The 15,748-nt window shown below is 38.2% G+C and overlaps 1 protein-coding gene across 19 annotated transcripts in view; it reads left to right on the forward strand.

The window, feature by feature from the left end:
* The window catches only part of RYR2 (ryanodine receptor 2), a 252,769-nt gene that overhangs the window by 145,716 nt on the left and 91,305 nt on the right, over positions 1-15,748 (forward strand). For all 19 annotated transcript variants that reach the window (XR_008329619.1, XM_053382604.1, XM_053382607.1 and 16 more), the window contains 14 exons: positions 74-177; positions 2,322-2,457; positions 3,401-3,587; positions 4,598-4,703; positions 5,209-5,329; positions 6,096-6,265; positions 7,129-7,349; positions 7,954-8,044; positions 8,383-8,523; positions 9,469-9,632; positions 10,339-10,417; positions 12,052-12,141; positions 13,445-13,582; positions 14,948-15,025. Coding sequence is in view for 18 of the 19 variants with exons in the window: in XM_053382604.1 (XP_053238579.1) it covers positions 74-177; positions 2,322-2,457; positions 3,401-3,587; positions 4,598-4,703; positions 5,209-5,329; positions 6,096-6,265; positions 7,129-7,349; positions 7,954-8,044; positions 8,383-8,523; positions 9,469-9,632; positions 10,339-10,417; positions 12,052-12,141; positions 13,445-13,582; positions 14,948-15,025 (1,826 nt within the window). In the remaining variant the exon portion in view is untranslated. The remainder of the gene's footprint in view (positions 1-73; positions 178-2,321; positions 2,458-3,400; positions 3,588-4,597; positions 4,704-5,208; positions 5,330-6,095; positions 6,266-7,128; positions 7,350-7,953; positions 8,045-8,382; positions 8,524-9,468; positions 9,633-10,338; positions 10,418-12,051; positions 12,142-13,444; positions 13,583-14,947; positions 15,026-15,748) is intronic.

Below are 15,748 nucleotides of genomic sequence, written 5' to 3' on the forward strand. Positions count from 1 at the left end.
ATGTCTGGGAAATTCCGGACGTATGGCAAACCTATTATATACATTAAACATTTCTGAAATGTTCTCTTAACAGCATCCCCTTCTATGCGTGGATCAACTCCTTTGGATGTTGCAGCAGCATCTGTAATGGATAATAATGAGCTTGCACTAGCTTTGCGGGAACCTGATCTAGAAAAGGTAAACCAGCTTCCGAATAGCTAACTATATTTTTATACATATGTATCTTGCACATCTTCGTAAGCATCTGTTTACTAATGAAATGCAGTAGTAGCCATCCAAATGCCACAGCACAGGGATACAGAACCTATCAGCATCCAAATGTTGCTGGTCTGCAGTTCTCATTATCCCAGACCATTGGTGCTGCTTGCTGGGGCTGATGGGAGTTGGAATCCAAAATCTGAAGACTCTCTCAGGTACCCTTCCCTGTCATAAGATTTCCACATCCATGTTGCTTACCATAGGATTATAATCTCCTATAAGACTTGCAACCCTCTCTACCTCCCAGCAATTGAACAGCTGACTGTCATCAACAGCAGCATGATTCTGTGATCCCACTCAGAAACTGTTAATGACATTGATCTGCTTTGGAAGAGTCCCACTGGATCAGAGCAAAAGCCTGCTTGGTCCAGCTTCCTGTTCCTACTGTGACCAACCAGATGCCTCTAGGAAGCCCACAAGTAGTTTATGAACATTCTTCTCCTACTTGTGTCTTCAAATGCCTCTGATACCAGAGCTAAAAAATAGCTGCCATGACTAATAGCCATTGCCTAGTAAAAATTTGGACCTGGGTATTCATAGTGCTGCAGGATGTGGCCCCATCCTACAGGATCTATGTGGAAATCTATTTCCATCTCTGAGTTGCTGTTTCTTGATCAGCAGCTATCTTACATGACCCTATTTTAAATGTGTGGAGGTATGTACACATTTTCAAACTAGATTTTGATTTTTAGTTTAATTACAGAGGAACACGACCTGAGTGGAAAAGCAGATCTGTGAATAATCAGCATGAATAAATAAGCTTGTGGTAATCATCTTTAAAAGAGTAGAGAAGTGAAGTGTTCTCTGGGAAAATCAATGAATAGATCACTGATGCAGGAGAAAAATCAACGCTGCACAAATTTAACATAATTGGGAGAAGTTCAAAGGAAGTTCAGCATGTTTACATTTCTTTGAATTCAGTGGAGCTTCAGTATGCTCCCCCCCCCCCAAGTGCACCCCATTCATTAATTTGTGCCAGCAGCTTATCAGACAGTCACATGATGTTAAGGTCTCACGTTTGTCTAGATTTTTCACTATATCATAGAATTGTAGAGTTGGAAGAGACCTTGAGGGTCATGTAGTCCAACCCCCTGCAACAACAACAACAACAACAACAACAACAACAACAACAATTTATTAATTATTCCAATGAAATAATTCAACAAAACACTAAAACACTAAAATACAATAACCTATTAAACATTAAAAGCTTCCCTAAACAGGGCTGCCTTCAGATGTCTTCTAAAAGTTTGGTAGTTATTTTTCTCTTTGACATCTGGTGGGAGGGCGTTCCACAGGGTGGGTGCCACTACTGAGAAGGCCCTCTGCCTGGTTCCCTGTAACTTGGCTTCTCGTAGCGAGGGAACCGCCAGAAGGCCCTCGGCGCTAGACCTCAGTGTCTGGGCAGAACAATGCAGGAATCTCAATAGAAGTATCCATGACAGATGGCCATCTGCTTAAAAACCTCCAATGAAGGAATGTCCATAACCTCCTGAGCAAGTTTGTTTCACTGTCAAACAGCTCTGTCAGAATGTTTTTCCTGATGTTTCATCAGATTCTCCTTTCTTGTAACTTGACTCCATGGGTTTGGGTCCTACCCTCCATGGCAGGAGAAAACAAGCTTCCTCCACCTTTCACGTGACAGTCCTTGAGATACGGTATTTGAAGATGGCTATCAAATCTCTTCTCAGTCTCCTCAACCGTTCCTCATAATGCTTGGTTTCTAGAGCATTAGAAACCAATCTTGGTTGCCCTCCTCTGCACACATTTCAGCTTGTCAATATCCTTCTTAAATTGTGGAACCCAGAACTGGACACAGTATTACAGGTGTGGTCTGACCAAGGCAGAAGAGAGCAGGACGGCGACTTCCCTTCATTTGGACACTATACTTCTTGTTGATGCAGCCTAGAATAGCATTAGTTTTTCTTTGGGTTTCTGCTGCTGCAATAGCCAGTCTATTGAAAAGGGAGTAAAAGAGGACTTCCTATTAGAATACTGGCTTGAGCTTTTTCTTCTTTTTTTGCAGTAAATGCCTCTTTTGTTTAATTTTGCCTTGTTCTTAGGTAGTCCGCTACTTGGCTGGATGTGGTTTGCAAAGCTGCTCATTGCTGATTTCTAAAGGTTACCCAGATATTGGATGGAACCCAGTGGAAGGAGAACGATACTTGGATTTTCTTCGTTTTGCTGTTTTTTGCAATGGTACTGTAGGAGCCTATTAATTTTGTACCACTATTGTTGTTCCGAAATAATTATATAAACCTTTGACTATCACTGCTACTAATGCACCAAATTAAGTGGTGCTCCTCTTGTGTTTTATGTCACCAGCCTTTCTCATTTGTTTTGAAGGGCTAAAATTGGGAAACGTTATTTTGTATTCTATTTTTTAAATATGGGAACAGTTATATTACTTTCTGTTTTGCTATGTGCCTGTGTAACTGTGACATCAATTTTCTAATTATTCTCCTTTTGTTCTTTGCTGATTTGTAAGTGGTGTGTTGTATGTGCAAGTGGCTGTAGGGCAAGCTTTTGCAGAATATTGCAATCATTGATAAAACATTAGCCTTTACAAATCTGAATATGCAGGCTCTAGATTGCAATGATTTCAAGATGACTGTTCTTTACCTTGAACCAGGGTGGCTAAGAATATGATGAAAGTACTGTTGTAGCAAAGAGGTTGAAGCAACAAAAGAGTGAACTAAAATAAGCATTTGGTAACACAGGATGAGTGTTAAAATTCATCTATATGCACACTCCAAGTGTCCATTTCAACTCCCTTCCCCCAAGTCTTTTTCACCCTAGCCCCTTACTTTTTGTCCGTGTTTCTTTCACTTTTCTACTTCCCAACAATATGTCAGAAATCAGAAAGTCCTCTAAATGGCTTGTAAAGGTTGATTTGGCTAGGCATTCCAATGTTTCCTGATCTGGATATAGTGGGATTGCCCTACTTGCAGCCAGAATAATAATAGTCACCTTCTCAGCTTACTTAGGAGGCTGTCATTACAGCTGGATCATGTAATGAATAAAATTTCTGCTCCATCTGGCACAGCAACATGGTGCTGGTACCAGTTCATCTAGGCTTGTTCCCACCCCCATGTAAGCCCTGGATTGTGACTTTGGCTGTGGCCTTCCTTACTGACTGTAGGAGAGAGCGTTGAAGAGAATGCCAATGTGGTGGTAAGACTACTCATTCGACGTCCTGAATGTTTTGGACCAGCACTGAGAGGAGAAGGTGGAAATGGCCTGCTTGCTGCCATGGAGGAAGCCATAAACATATCAGAAGACCCCACAAGAGATGGACCTTCACCAAGTAGTGGATCCAATAAAACACTGTAGGTAGTAAAGAAGGGGTTAACTTCCCCAGACCCATTTTGTAATAGGCTTTACAGAATTCAGTTTTCTAAAATAAGGCTTTATTAATAATTTGCAAATACTTTGTCAGCTGCCAAACCTAACAGGTTTCTAAATGCAATAGTCCCCAAGAATTCAACATTTGAAACTTTTGAGAGTATTCGTAATAATAGTACATTTTCTTTTTGTTGTAAATCAGAATAGTAGTATTTTATTATACCACAAATAGGCAGATATTTGCCTTGAATTTGACATCTTCTATTACTCCTGAATCAGTACCATAATTCACTGACTTTACATAACTTACTAGCAATGGAATATATCAATGTATTACTAGGGTGCTTTGGAAAATAAATACTGTATAATGCATTTTGGGGCAGAGCAGTCGTCTTTCCATGGTTCTTAAATATCAGATGGTGTAAGTCCTTTTATTGCAGGTGTGGGAGGAAGGGTTTAAGGCTGGGCCAAATAACTCCTCTCTACACACCTTTCATGCGACCATCTCTCATGAAAAAGTCTGTAATTACCAGAGGGAGGGCAAATTCTAAGAACTTTGGGGGATTGGCTTACCTTTGAAGAGATGGCCAAGCCCCACACCTCTTTTTAGAGACAGAAACACACACACACACACACCCTTTGCCACCACTTGAGGTAACAGCTTACCTGCCTTCAGCAGCCTGGCATTGTTCCCTTTGTGGTTTGATTCACAGTGCCCCATGAAGGTAATCTTCACAGAATTAGCATAGGGCTTCCAGTGACTACATGTGGATGGCTCATTACATAAATGTAAAAGAGATACCTCAAGCTACATTTTCTTGTGGAGCAATGTTAGAAGTCTATATAACTGGACTCCAGAGTCAGTCTGAGGCAATTATTATTAGATGTGCCAGGGATAAAACCTAGCCTTGCTTTTGTAACAAAGTTAAGCTTCCATAACGAATTCCTCGCTGACCCTCTATTTTCCTTCCTGTTGGGAAAATAAATTAAACAGAAGTGAGGTGGAAGAAGAAGATGATACCATTCACATGGGAAATGCCATCATGACCTTTTATGCTGCTTTGATTGATCTCCTAGGACGCTGTGCTCCAGAAATGCATGTAGGTTCTGTTGTTTACTAGTGTTTATCATCCTTGTTTAACATCTACTTGCTGCTAATTGGTTAAAATCAGAGCACAGGTTTAATAGTACTGCTGTTTCTGAATGGGTATCAAGTTGTAAGTTGCTGCTGTTGTTGGTGGTATAGTCTTGAGAAACTTGAGTTTTGGCTTTATCCATTCAGACTTTTTAAGCATAACAGCACTTTAGCATACAGGGAAATGGAATCATTGACACCGTTACCTCTTCAATTCTAAGTGAGTGAAGCTTTCCAAACATACTTAACACGAGCACTACAACTTTCCAACCTAGTGTCAATATACTGTGTACTATAACTCTAGCTTCTCACGAATACCTGTATGTTAAGCTTTGCTGTAGCCCCCCAGTATTCTAGATTTTTAAATCATTGTTTGAAATCATTACTGTTACTCTCTTGCTTATGAATAATAGGTGTACATATTATGATATCAATCATATAAACAAATGTTTGCATTACTCCTTCGTTAGCTAATCCATGCTGGCAAAGGGGAAGCAATTAGAATACGATCCATTCTGCGGTCTTTGATTCCTTTGGAAGATTTGGTGGGTGTGATTAGTATTCCTTTCCACATGCCAACAATAGCAAAAGGTAAGAAAAGTGTTCCATTTTTCTTTCTGATATATTCTAACATAAAAAACTTGACTGATACAGAATACCTTTTTCTCAAATATGTATGAAAATTAAAATGGAAATGAAATATATGTATGAAATTTAAAATGGAAATGAAACAGAAATTCACACTGACTTTTCATGGCACGAGCTTCTCAGTTGTAGAATTGCAGGAGTATGTGATTATTAAATAGTGATTCGAAGATAGTAAACCAATAACTACATGTTCAGTATCAGTATTTGCAATAACAAGGATGCCATAGTGCTTGTGATTGGAATGATTTAGGTTTTATTGGCCAAATTCCCTTTATTCAGTCAAGAAAATGGGTAAGCCATCTAGAGGATGTCTAGAGGATGTTCATACACTCATTCTTCTTGGCAGGAAGTAGTTATGCAATTATATATCCTAATAGTGATCTCAGTTCTCTGAGAGCTGGTCCTTATGTAGGCAAGTTGGTACCATCAATGCGCAAGAGGGAGGTATGATACCATAAGTCTTGGGAGAATCCCAGGTTTGCGGATACAGAAAAATTTTCAGGGGAAACAAGCCATTTGAGGACTGAACATGCTCAGTGGACGTGGACTGTTGGCTGACTAATGTCAGAGGGGAAAACTAGAGGGGAGGAGGAATGAATTGGATTGCCCGAAATCCTGAACAGAAGCACTCCACGCTGCAACATTTTGTTGCAGGTACAATTTGCTTGTATCAGTACCAGAAATCTGTGTAATTGATTTTTTTTTTCAGATGGTACTGTGGTGGAACCTGATATGTCAGAGGGGTTTTGCCCAGACCACAAGGCAGCCATGGTATTGTTCCTTGACAGGGTCTATGGGATTGAAGACCAGGATTTTCTTCTACACCTTCTTGAAGTTGGCTTTCTGCCAGATCTTCGTGCTGCTGCTTCATTAGATACGGTAACAATTAACTTTTGATTACTAGGTTCTCTCTTTGATCTAGATCTATACCATGCATGTATTCTGACTTCTCGAAAATGATAAGGAAAGTTTTTGCAATACTCTAGAATTGAGTATTGAAAGTTGGGAGACTTGACTTCAAATTCCATGGATGTATTGTATAACTTTAGACAAATTCAATTTTTCATGTAAGATATTATTATCTACTAATAATAAACAAATGTTTAGATAAATTCAGAGCACAAAGCCATTGAAGCAGTGTAAAGTAAAAAAAAACAAAAAACTGCAGAAACACAAAATCTGTGAACAATAAAAGTTTTTTTTAAAAAAATCAGACTCTAAAACAGCAAAATGTTTCATAAAATATAAAATTAATCTTCCATAAATGACTGGGTTACACCTCAGAAGTGCCTAAACAAAAATGTATTTAGTAGGTGCGTAAACATCATTGTATGGCACTCTCAGCAGTTCACACCATCTGAGGAGTTCGTAATTACATTACATTACATTACATTATACAGGCATTTTGTAAATTAATTATATTGACTGTTCTTATTTTTATTGTTTTATATTTTGTGATTACAGACAGCTGAATCTTCCAATTAAAACAATGGGAAATGAAATATGAAATAATAAACATGTTATGTGATTTTAGCAAATATATGAGTTGTTTAAATATTGAAAACAAATGGCAGAGGAAAACAAAACAAGTCTAGCACACTCATAATGTCCTTTTATTCCTATAAAAATCTATCTTGCCTTCCTTGAAAGCAAACCTATTAGATTGTCATCATGTTACTATGTAACCATTTTGTATAGAACAAAACTTACCTACCTTAATAGCTTTACAATTTATTTTATAGGTTGCTCTGAGTGCTACAGATATGGCCCTGGCTCTCAATCGGTACCTCTGCACTGCTGTTTTGCCTTTATTAACTAGATGTGCTCCTCTTTTTGCTGGCACAGAACACCATGCTTCCCTTATAGATTCCTTGCTACATACTGTGTACCGACTTTCCAAGGGCTGCTCTCTTACCAAAGCTCAACGGGACTCTATTGAAGAGTGCCTACTCTCCATATGTGGGTAAGTGTATACTTCTGGGATTTATAGGAAAATTAGTTTCTAGAGCGAAAGTGCCTCTTAATAACATTGGTGATAAATGTTTTTAATGTTTGATATTTTATCGTGTTTTTAGTATTCTGTTGGGAGCTGCCCAATATATTGTATATTATAATCCCAATATGTCACCTCCCTGATAATGTACTCAAGATAATAATAATAATAATAATAATAATAATAATAATAATATCATCTGTGCGCCGCCCATCTGGCTGGGTTTCCCCAGCCACTCTGGGCGGCTTCCAGCAAAGATTAAAATACATTACAGATGCTTTGAATGTACTCAGGATGCTTTGAAATAGCAACAGGACATTACATCTCTTTGGGAATAAATTCCATTGAACTGTGAATATTCATAGGGTTGGATTGGAATGGATGAATACAAGTTTATGGGTTTCTTAAAATTATTCTCATAAGTCATAAGAGAATCCAAAGAAGTACAACAAAGTATAAACAGACATGTGCAGAATAAACTCTACACTGTTTGGATAAGGTCTGCAAGTAGGTTGCTTGCTATCCTCCAACAGTAGAACACATTTTCTACTCACTTTATTCTTTCTACTTGCAGTCAGCTGAGGCCTTCAATGATGCAACATTTGTTGAGAAGATTAGTGTTTGATATACCACTGCTAAATGAGCATGCAAAGATGCCTCTTAAGGTGAGTGTGGTCTTTAATCTTCCCTTTCAGAATATACAACTGCCACTTACCATCATCCTTCAGAATCTAGATCTGATTAACAGCATTTTGACTACACTGTGAAGCAAAAACATTTCGTCACAGTCATTTACATCCAGCACACTCTTCAAAACAGATCATCATCATCATCATCATTATTATTATTACTATTATTATTATTATTATTATTATTATTATTATTATTATATTGCCCTATACCTGGAGGTCTATGTCTCAGTACCTGAAACGGATCATACCTAACTGCTCTACAAAGTTTATAGTGGATTCTCTGAAACTGAGTTATTTTTTCCCCTCTCAAGTTGCTGACAAATCATTATGAAAGATGTTGGAAGTATTACTGTTTACCAGGAGGATGGGGCAACTTTGGTGCTGCTTCAGAAGAAGAACTTCATTTGTCCAGGAAGTTGTTCTGGGGTATTTTTGATGCCTTATCTCAAAAGGTAACTTTTAAGTTTATGTTTTAAGCATGTTGGAAGAATAATGTACTCTAATTTTTCTAATGTCTTTTTTGAGAAATGGATATTCCTGCAAACCCTTTATTAAATGTTCTTCATAGTTTCCCCAGCAAAGTTTGATTGCCTAATAAAATAAGTATATAAAAATGACAGTTTATAGCCATGAATGCAACTAAATTATTGTACCAGGATCCCTGGCTTTTAACGTAATGTGAAGACAGTATTCTTTGAAAATGAATAATTTCCAAATATGCAATAATAATTGTGCATTACATACAAAATGTGACTCCTTTGTGTATAAACAAGTGCTTGCACATGCATGCCAGGTTTTATTTCCTCTGATAATTCTGGCAGTAGCTCCTCATACCACATTGGAGGCCATGTCTGCAGTCCTGCCAAATTGTGAGGACACTTTACATGGTGGCTGCTTCGTGATTCCACTCCTTTTGATAAGGCCATTATAATTACCATGGGTCACCAATATATACTACTTGTTATCCTTCAGTTTTGGAGCGCTCTGTAGAATGCAAATAAATAAAGTAAATAAATGGTATAAAATAGAGAAGATGGCAGAAAGCTGGTTTCAGAAAAAGATTTCGCACTACCCCCTCTTTTTTTAAGTGAATGGTGGTGCCCTGGAACCACCTAAGGACTCATCTTTGTATTTAATGTCATGTTTTGAAAAATTCGACTGACATCAGCCCTGTGGGGTGGGGTAATAATAATCAGGATCACCATAGATATGGAGGAGAAATTTAAGCCCTCCCTCCAGTGCTATTTGCATAGAGAAGATCCTGAATGTACACACCATGGTAGATCAAAGTACAAGTGATGCTAGCTCAGATACTAAAACATTGCTAATTTTCCAGCAAAAATAGAGGCTGTCTCAATTCATTGCTAGGTCTTTTGTATTCTACTTTGTCTTCCCAGAAATATGAACAGGAACTATTCAAACTGGCCTTGCCGTGCCTGAGTGCAGTGGCTGGGGCTTTGCCTCCTGATTACATGGAATCAAACTATGTGGGTGTGATGGAAAAGCAAGCGTCCATGGATTCAGATGGGAACTTTAATCCACAACCTGTTGATACTTCAAAGTAAGGATTTATTATACTGTTGTGCCACTTCTGGTGTATTTTGTCCAACACGCACTCAGCTCTCACCTGCGGTTCCTAGAAGCTGTCCGCATGCAACAGCAGCCACACCCCAGGAAACAACTTCAGCTGGCTGGCTAAACAATGTGAAGGTAGCTGATGGCTCTCTAATCCTCAGTGGCTCTGGCAGATTGAGCAGATGAGACCAATAGTGGGTCTGACGGTCAAGAAGGCAGTTTCTGCACAGGCTATAGAGGGAAGTGAGGGGCAGATGATGCTTGTCAACCTGGGAAGGTAGCCAATCAAGGAGAAGGAAAACTCTGATCCTAAACCTTTGCTGCCTTGTGGGAAAGCTGGGGAGACAAGTATTGTATATTGAAGAGGCACTTAAAGCTGATTACTGTAACCACTTCTTGGACCACTTCAGGGAAAGTATTCCAAAGGGGGTCATCACAGAGGAGGCCCACTTACATGTTATTACCAAACAACATTTGGCTGGTTTTGTAATGATCAGCAGGGTTTCCTTGGAACATATCGAAGCTTAACTTTGTCTACATTGGGGGGTGGGCTGCTAGGTATTTGCTGGTCTCAAGCTCTTTTAGGGCTCTAAGTATGTTATGATCAACTGTTTTTTATGAAAGAAGGATTAAAAGGAATGCACAATTTATTATATATATTATTAATGCTGGTCTTGTATTTTCTTATCTAGCATTACAATTCCTGAAAAGCTAGACTACTTTATTAACAAATATGCAGAACATTCCCATGATAAATGGTGCATGGAAAAGGTAAAATGTTTAGCAACTTTTTTCCCCAAAGCATATTTAAAGTATTAAAAATCTGTCTGGATAATAGTCTGAAACACATTTTCCATTTTTAGTATCCATCATGGAATCTTGTTTATGTTGCATGAGTAGAACAGTCTTCTTTCTTTAATCAAAAAGTTTTCTTTAAATGCATTTATCTTCTGAGTTTCAGTAAATGAGTAGTCCCTGTTTTTACATTTATACTAATCTAATTAGTTAACACTTTTTCTTTGCTTTTTGCTTTTAGTAAGGATGTTTATGTTTGTTATCAGATATTTGGATGGTTGCGTTTGCATGGTTGCCTTCTATCTGGAAAATGACATTGTAGATCTAGAAAAATAGAAATCATAAGTATCTGATCCAATTTTACCAACGGTGCATATTAGTGCCGTGGGGTGGATGGATGCCAGGTATATTTACAATGCTTCTGCATCATGCATGCACTATTTAATATATGGTCCTTAACAAAAAATTGTTCTCTTTGAAGAGCACCTCTTGTGTGGTAAAAATAGAAGTTTCATGACCACAACATACACATGCAAGCTTTTAGTTACTATTTGTTTTAAAATGCACTTGATTTAAGTCTATATCTACTATAGTTGGGACTAGGGAAGCTGGAATAATCCACTTTAAATGGATTTATTCCCAGAATTTGGTGGTTCTGCCCCAATTGAGCTTTCCCCCCATTATATCAAGTCTCCCATTACATCTGAGCCAACTAATTATATGCAAAATTATATGCAAAAATGGTATATTATACATATAAAAGACTCAAGTGTCATTCAGTATTATATTTCTGCAGCATAAATTTATCGGTATTAATACATGAGTATTTTTAAACAATTATATTCATTGTTGTATGCATCTGTTACTTTAGGAAACCTGGAGAGTATATACATGTAATATTATTCATATAATACTGCATATTATATGCGAGAATTATTCACATATTTAGGGCAACCAATTAAAAAACCTTGCTTCTTGTTGAAACCAAGGAGCGAGACAGACAGAAATGAAAAACAAGCAACAAAGATAAGTTTGACACCGAGATTTTCAGAAAATTCTCTCCATAGATGGGACCTGCAGCACAATGGCGCACTGGAGTGCTCCACTCTGTTCCACCTTCTCAGCCACATTTCTGTTTCCATTCCCTAACACTTAGTCAGCCTTCCATGCCCTCTAAGTGTGCTCAGTCAACGGGCTGTTTTTGTTGTTGTTGGGGAGGGGATGATTTTCTTCCCCCATCTTTTAAAAAAAACTTTTGCAAGCCTTTGGGTTCCTCTTAGCCTGTGCATGGATAATGTAGCTGTTTTGGCTACATTAGTATTCTGAGAATGAGTTCACTATTAGTATATATGATAAGAAGTTCTTAATAATCATATATATGATAAGAAGTTCTTAGTTATTGCATGACTAATTAGAATATAGGATATTGTTATTACAGCTGTTAAGTCATTTTAAGTTCAAAATAACCAAGGCAAAAATATGCTGGTGAGTCTAGTTCTCTTGGACAAGTGGGTGTAGCATAATGATAGCATGCAAAAACACCATCCAAAACATAAATGACATCAAGATTCCTGTTCAGCTTATCCCCTCCCGCTTTTTATTTTTATCAGTTTGCAAATGGGTGGATATATGGTGAAACATACTCAGAATCTTCCAAAGTGCAGCCATTAATGAAACAATATAAACTGTTAGCAGAAAAGGTAAGAAGTTCATGTCAAATGTTTTGTTTGTGGTGATATTTTCATTTTATTATTAAAATTAACTTTAGTGATATCTAAAACAATAGACAAATCCCTTGGTTGTTAGAACTCCTCTCATATATTAGAACACATTCTAAGTTAGGAAGACGGGATTAATGATATTTTTGTGCAAATTGAGCACGTTCCACCAGTCTGAAGTTTCTCGTCTGGTCTGAGGCAGGACTTGTGAGAGAGGAAAGAGAGTAGGGCACTTCATTACAATATAAAAAAAGTCATCATAGCCAATAGGTTTTATAACATTGACCAACAGTTTATGAATATGCTGAAAAACCCAGCCATGGATAATCATGTGTCATCTTCATTGCTAAATTCCTTCTTCCTAAAAATGGGAATGCACAGTTTAAGGACTCTTCAGAATGGTGACTGGACTTCACCTTATGCAGAGCACATGTGGCAGCTGTCCTTGCTGCTCAACACTTGTGTCCATCCTCAGTGTTTACCAGGGCATCCCTCATATGGCTTGATGATCTAGAGAATTCCCATCAGGAGCTAGACTGTGTAACAAGAATGTTACTTAAAATTTCCAGGGCAGCTACATTTCTGGCTGATGCCACACTCCATGACACCCAGTATGTGTCTTGTTCTTTGGTGGCCTCCCTAAAAATAGAATGGCTTATCTATGAATTCTAAACACATAGAATTAGATTCCTCAGTTTTTCACCCCATGTCAGGGCTACCCTCTTTATGAATCTTTTCATCAAACCTTTACATGAGCTGCACCTTTTAACAAATAATTTGCTTCTCTCTCTTTGGCCTACGTTGACATATTGAGTTTAAGTGATGGGCTTATCATTTTTCTTGTTTTGTCCAAGACTTCCCTTGTCTTGTCTTGTGTACACCAGTTGAGATAATCTGGGATGGCTGGTAGTGTAACTTCTTCATCTCTACTTCATACAGTGATATTGCAATTCATCCTTGCAGCCCACCTCTGATTCCATTTTTGTGTGTGAAAAGTTTGTTACGTTGACTGCAGTGAAACTTGTTTTAAAATGAATATTTGTAGAATCAAGCTATATTTCTGCATTCCAATGTGGACATGCTGGGTAGTGTGCCAGTTATTCTTACATTTTAATGCTATACCAGAGTTGGCTAGAGGTCTGGGACTTACCTAGGCAAGTATTAGATTACTATTAAATTACCGGTATGTAATAATTAAAATATAATAAACAGTGTTATAAGAGAGTGTACTGTCCTCTCAGCTACTTGATAACTAAAAACATAATCATCTATTTGCTTTCCCTAGGAGAAAGAAATTTACAGATGGCCAATCAAGGAGTCCTTGAAAACCATGCTTGCTTGGGGATGGCGGGTTGAAAGAACGAGGGAAGGAGATACTATGGCTCTTTATAACAGGCCACGCCGAATATCACAGACAAGTCAGGTACATCCTCTATCGTGCTGCAAGTGTTTGCTTCTACCGAGTAACATAATCTCAGGCATCCAAAGGGTAATAAATATAAAGGACTAGTTTAGATGTAGAGGAGGATTTGGCATACTATCATGAAAAATAATCACGTACCAGCTTTATTTGCTGCTGTACTTCAGTTGTGTTGCACATGTAGGAAAAAGAGGTGAGAAAAATTCTAAAGCTGTGTGTGAAGTTTTGGATGAATCAAGTAATACAGATTGAATTATACAGTGTTGTGACACTATTTTCTATGTGTTTTTTTTAAAACTTGCTATTTATAAAGAGTCTTAGGGCTGCAATCCCAACTCCTGGCCAGGAGCATCAGTTCAGTGGAGCGTTGGAGCCACCAACATATCTGAGGTTCTGCTGCTTATGCTGGCCCAGGGCAGAAGGTGATACACAACTGTTGTTCTTTGCTCTGCCAACTCCAGGCTGGTACAGCAGAGAGACTCAGATTAGGTCCATTGCTGGTAGCTGGATTGGCTTATGTTCCAATGGAACATTTGCCAACTAAGTCTGTTTCCTCCCCACCCAGTTTTGGGGGTTTATGCTGGCTGTTACTGAAGGGAGAGGGATGTTTGCTTCTGTTGTTGGTACATGGAACAGAGACCTCCATGGTAGCAGACATGCCCCCAGACCAGTGGAACCTTGTGCAGCAAGATTTCCATCACATCCTAACTCCTCCAGCTTGGCAGGTCAGGAGTTTGGATTACTCTGTATAGGTAATCGCAACTATTCCTGATAAATGATTATCAGAATTGCAGTATTTTCTAGAAAATAACTTTAATCTACAACAAAGTCCATTATTATTTTTTGGATAGTGTACCAAGAGAGATTCTGGGGAAAGAGAAATGGTAGCATTCATTTCTTTAAAATATTCTTTGCCTTTTCCAGTAGAGAGACCATTTCTTCAAGTTGAAATTTGTATCATGTACCTGTAGTTTTTGGAAGAATATCGTATTAATGCTCAGCATGTCTCATCTTTTGGTTCCATTTCTATTTGATTTCACTGTGATTCCTTGCACATGCCAATTATTCATTTAGATAAATGGAAAATTGGCACTATGCAGTTTCATAAAGTCCCAAAAATGTCAGTATTGTACTAACAATGTTTTTTTATTATAAAAAAATATTATCTGGACTGTGCCTAACTCTTATTAATCTGCAGCATTTTGCATTTTAATAGAGAAATATGTGTAGGCTGATTGTCAATTGCTCCCTCTTTCCCGATGGATTTGTTAATAAACCTCTTATCCTTTGTAAGTTGTCGTTTAACTTTTTAACTTGTATTTGGTTATTCTTTTTACTTTGTTTACACCTCTGTTAATATTTACTCAGGTTTCTGTAGATACTGTCCATGGTTATAGCCCTCGTGCAATTGACATGAGTAATGTTACCCTCTCCAGAGAACTGCATGTAAGTCATATCACAGCTAATGTCATGTATTAGAAACATTTAAGAAAGCTTTTGTTTCTTTCACCGTGTTTGTACAATGCAAGTTCCCTGCTTATCCTCTGGTAGCTATCATTCATAAATATATACGACATCTGTACAATTTTAAGAATTTCCAGAGGATTAAGCAGGTTAGTCTTTGCAGCAAAAACTAGTGGTTGCTATTGTAGGTGCTTAAATTCAACATTTGTATTATAATTTCGGTTACAAAAAGTGGACTACAAAGAGTAGTCCCAAGCAGAGAACAGCGTACAGCTTCTTCAATGTATCTTGAGTAGTTTTTTGGTTTGAAAAAAAATTCAAGAAGATAAATCAGTTAGAACAATTAAGAACTGCAATAACAATTAATTCTGTGCCATGGCAGTGATTAGGGATAAGAGCCAATGTAGCAGAGGAGAAATCTGTTGCCAGTGGCGTAGCGTGGGGGGTCAGGGGGGCCGGCCGCACCGGGCGCAACATCTGGGGTTAGGGCAAATCCACGGGTTAGGGGGCGCAAATCCACGGGTTAGGGGGCGCAAATTACTTGCCTTGCCCCGGGTGCTGACAACCCACGCTACGCCACTGTCTGTTGCGTGACAGTTTTTACCAATTCTCTGCATTAAAGCAAACATTTCTAATGTTTGAGATCATTTCTTGAAGCTTAGATTTGTAAAATTAATGTACTAGGAAGCTAATTATTGGGGCGGG

This window comes from Podarcis raffonei, chromosome 3 (genome assembly GCF_027172205.1).
Source record: "Podarcis raffonei isolate rPodRaf1 chromosome 3, rPodRaf1.pri, whole genome shotgun sequence".
NCBI classification, from domain to species: domain Eukaryota; kingdom Metazoa; phylum Chordata; class Lepidosauria; order Squamata; family Lacertidae; genus Podarcis; species Podarcis raffonei.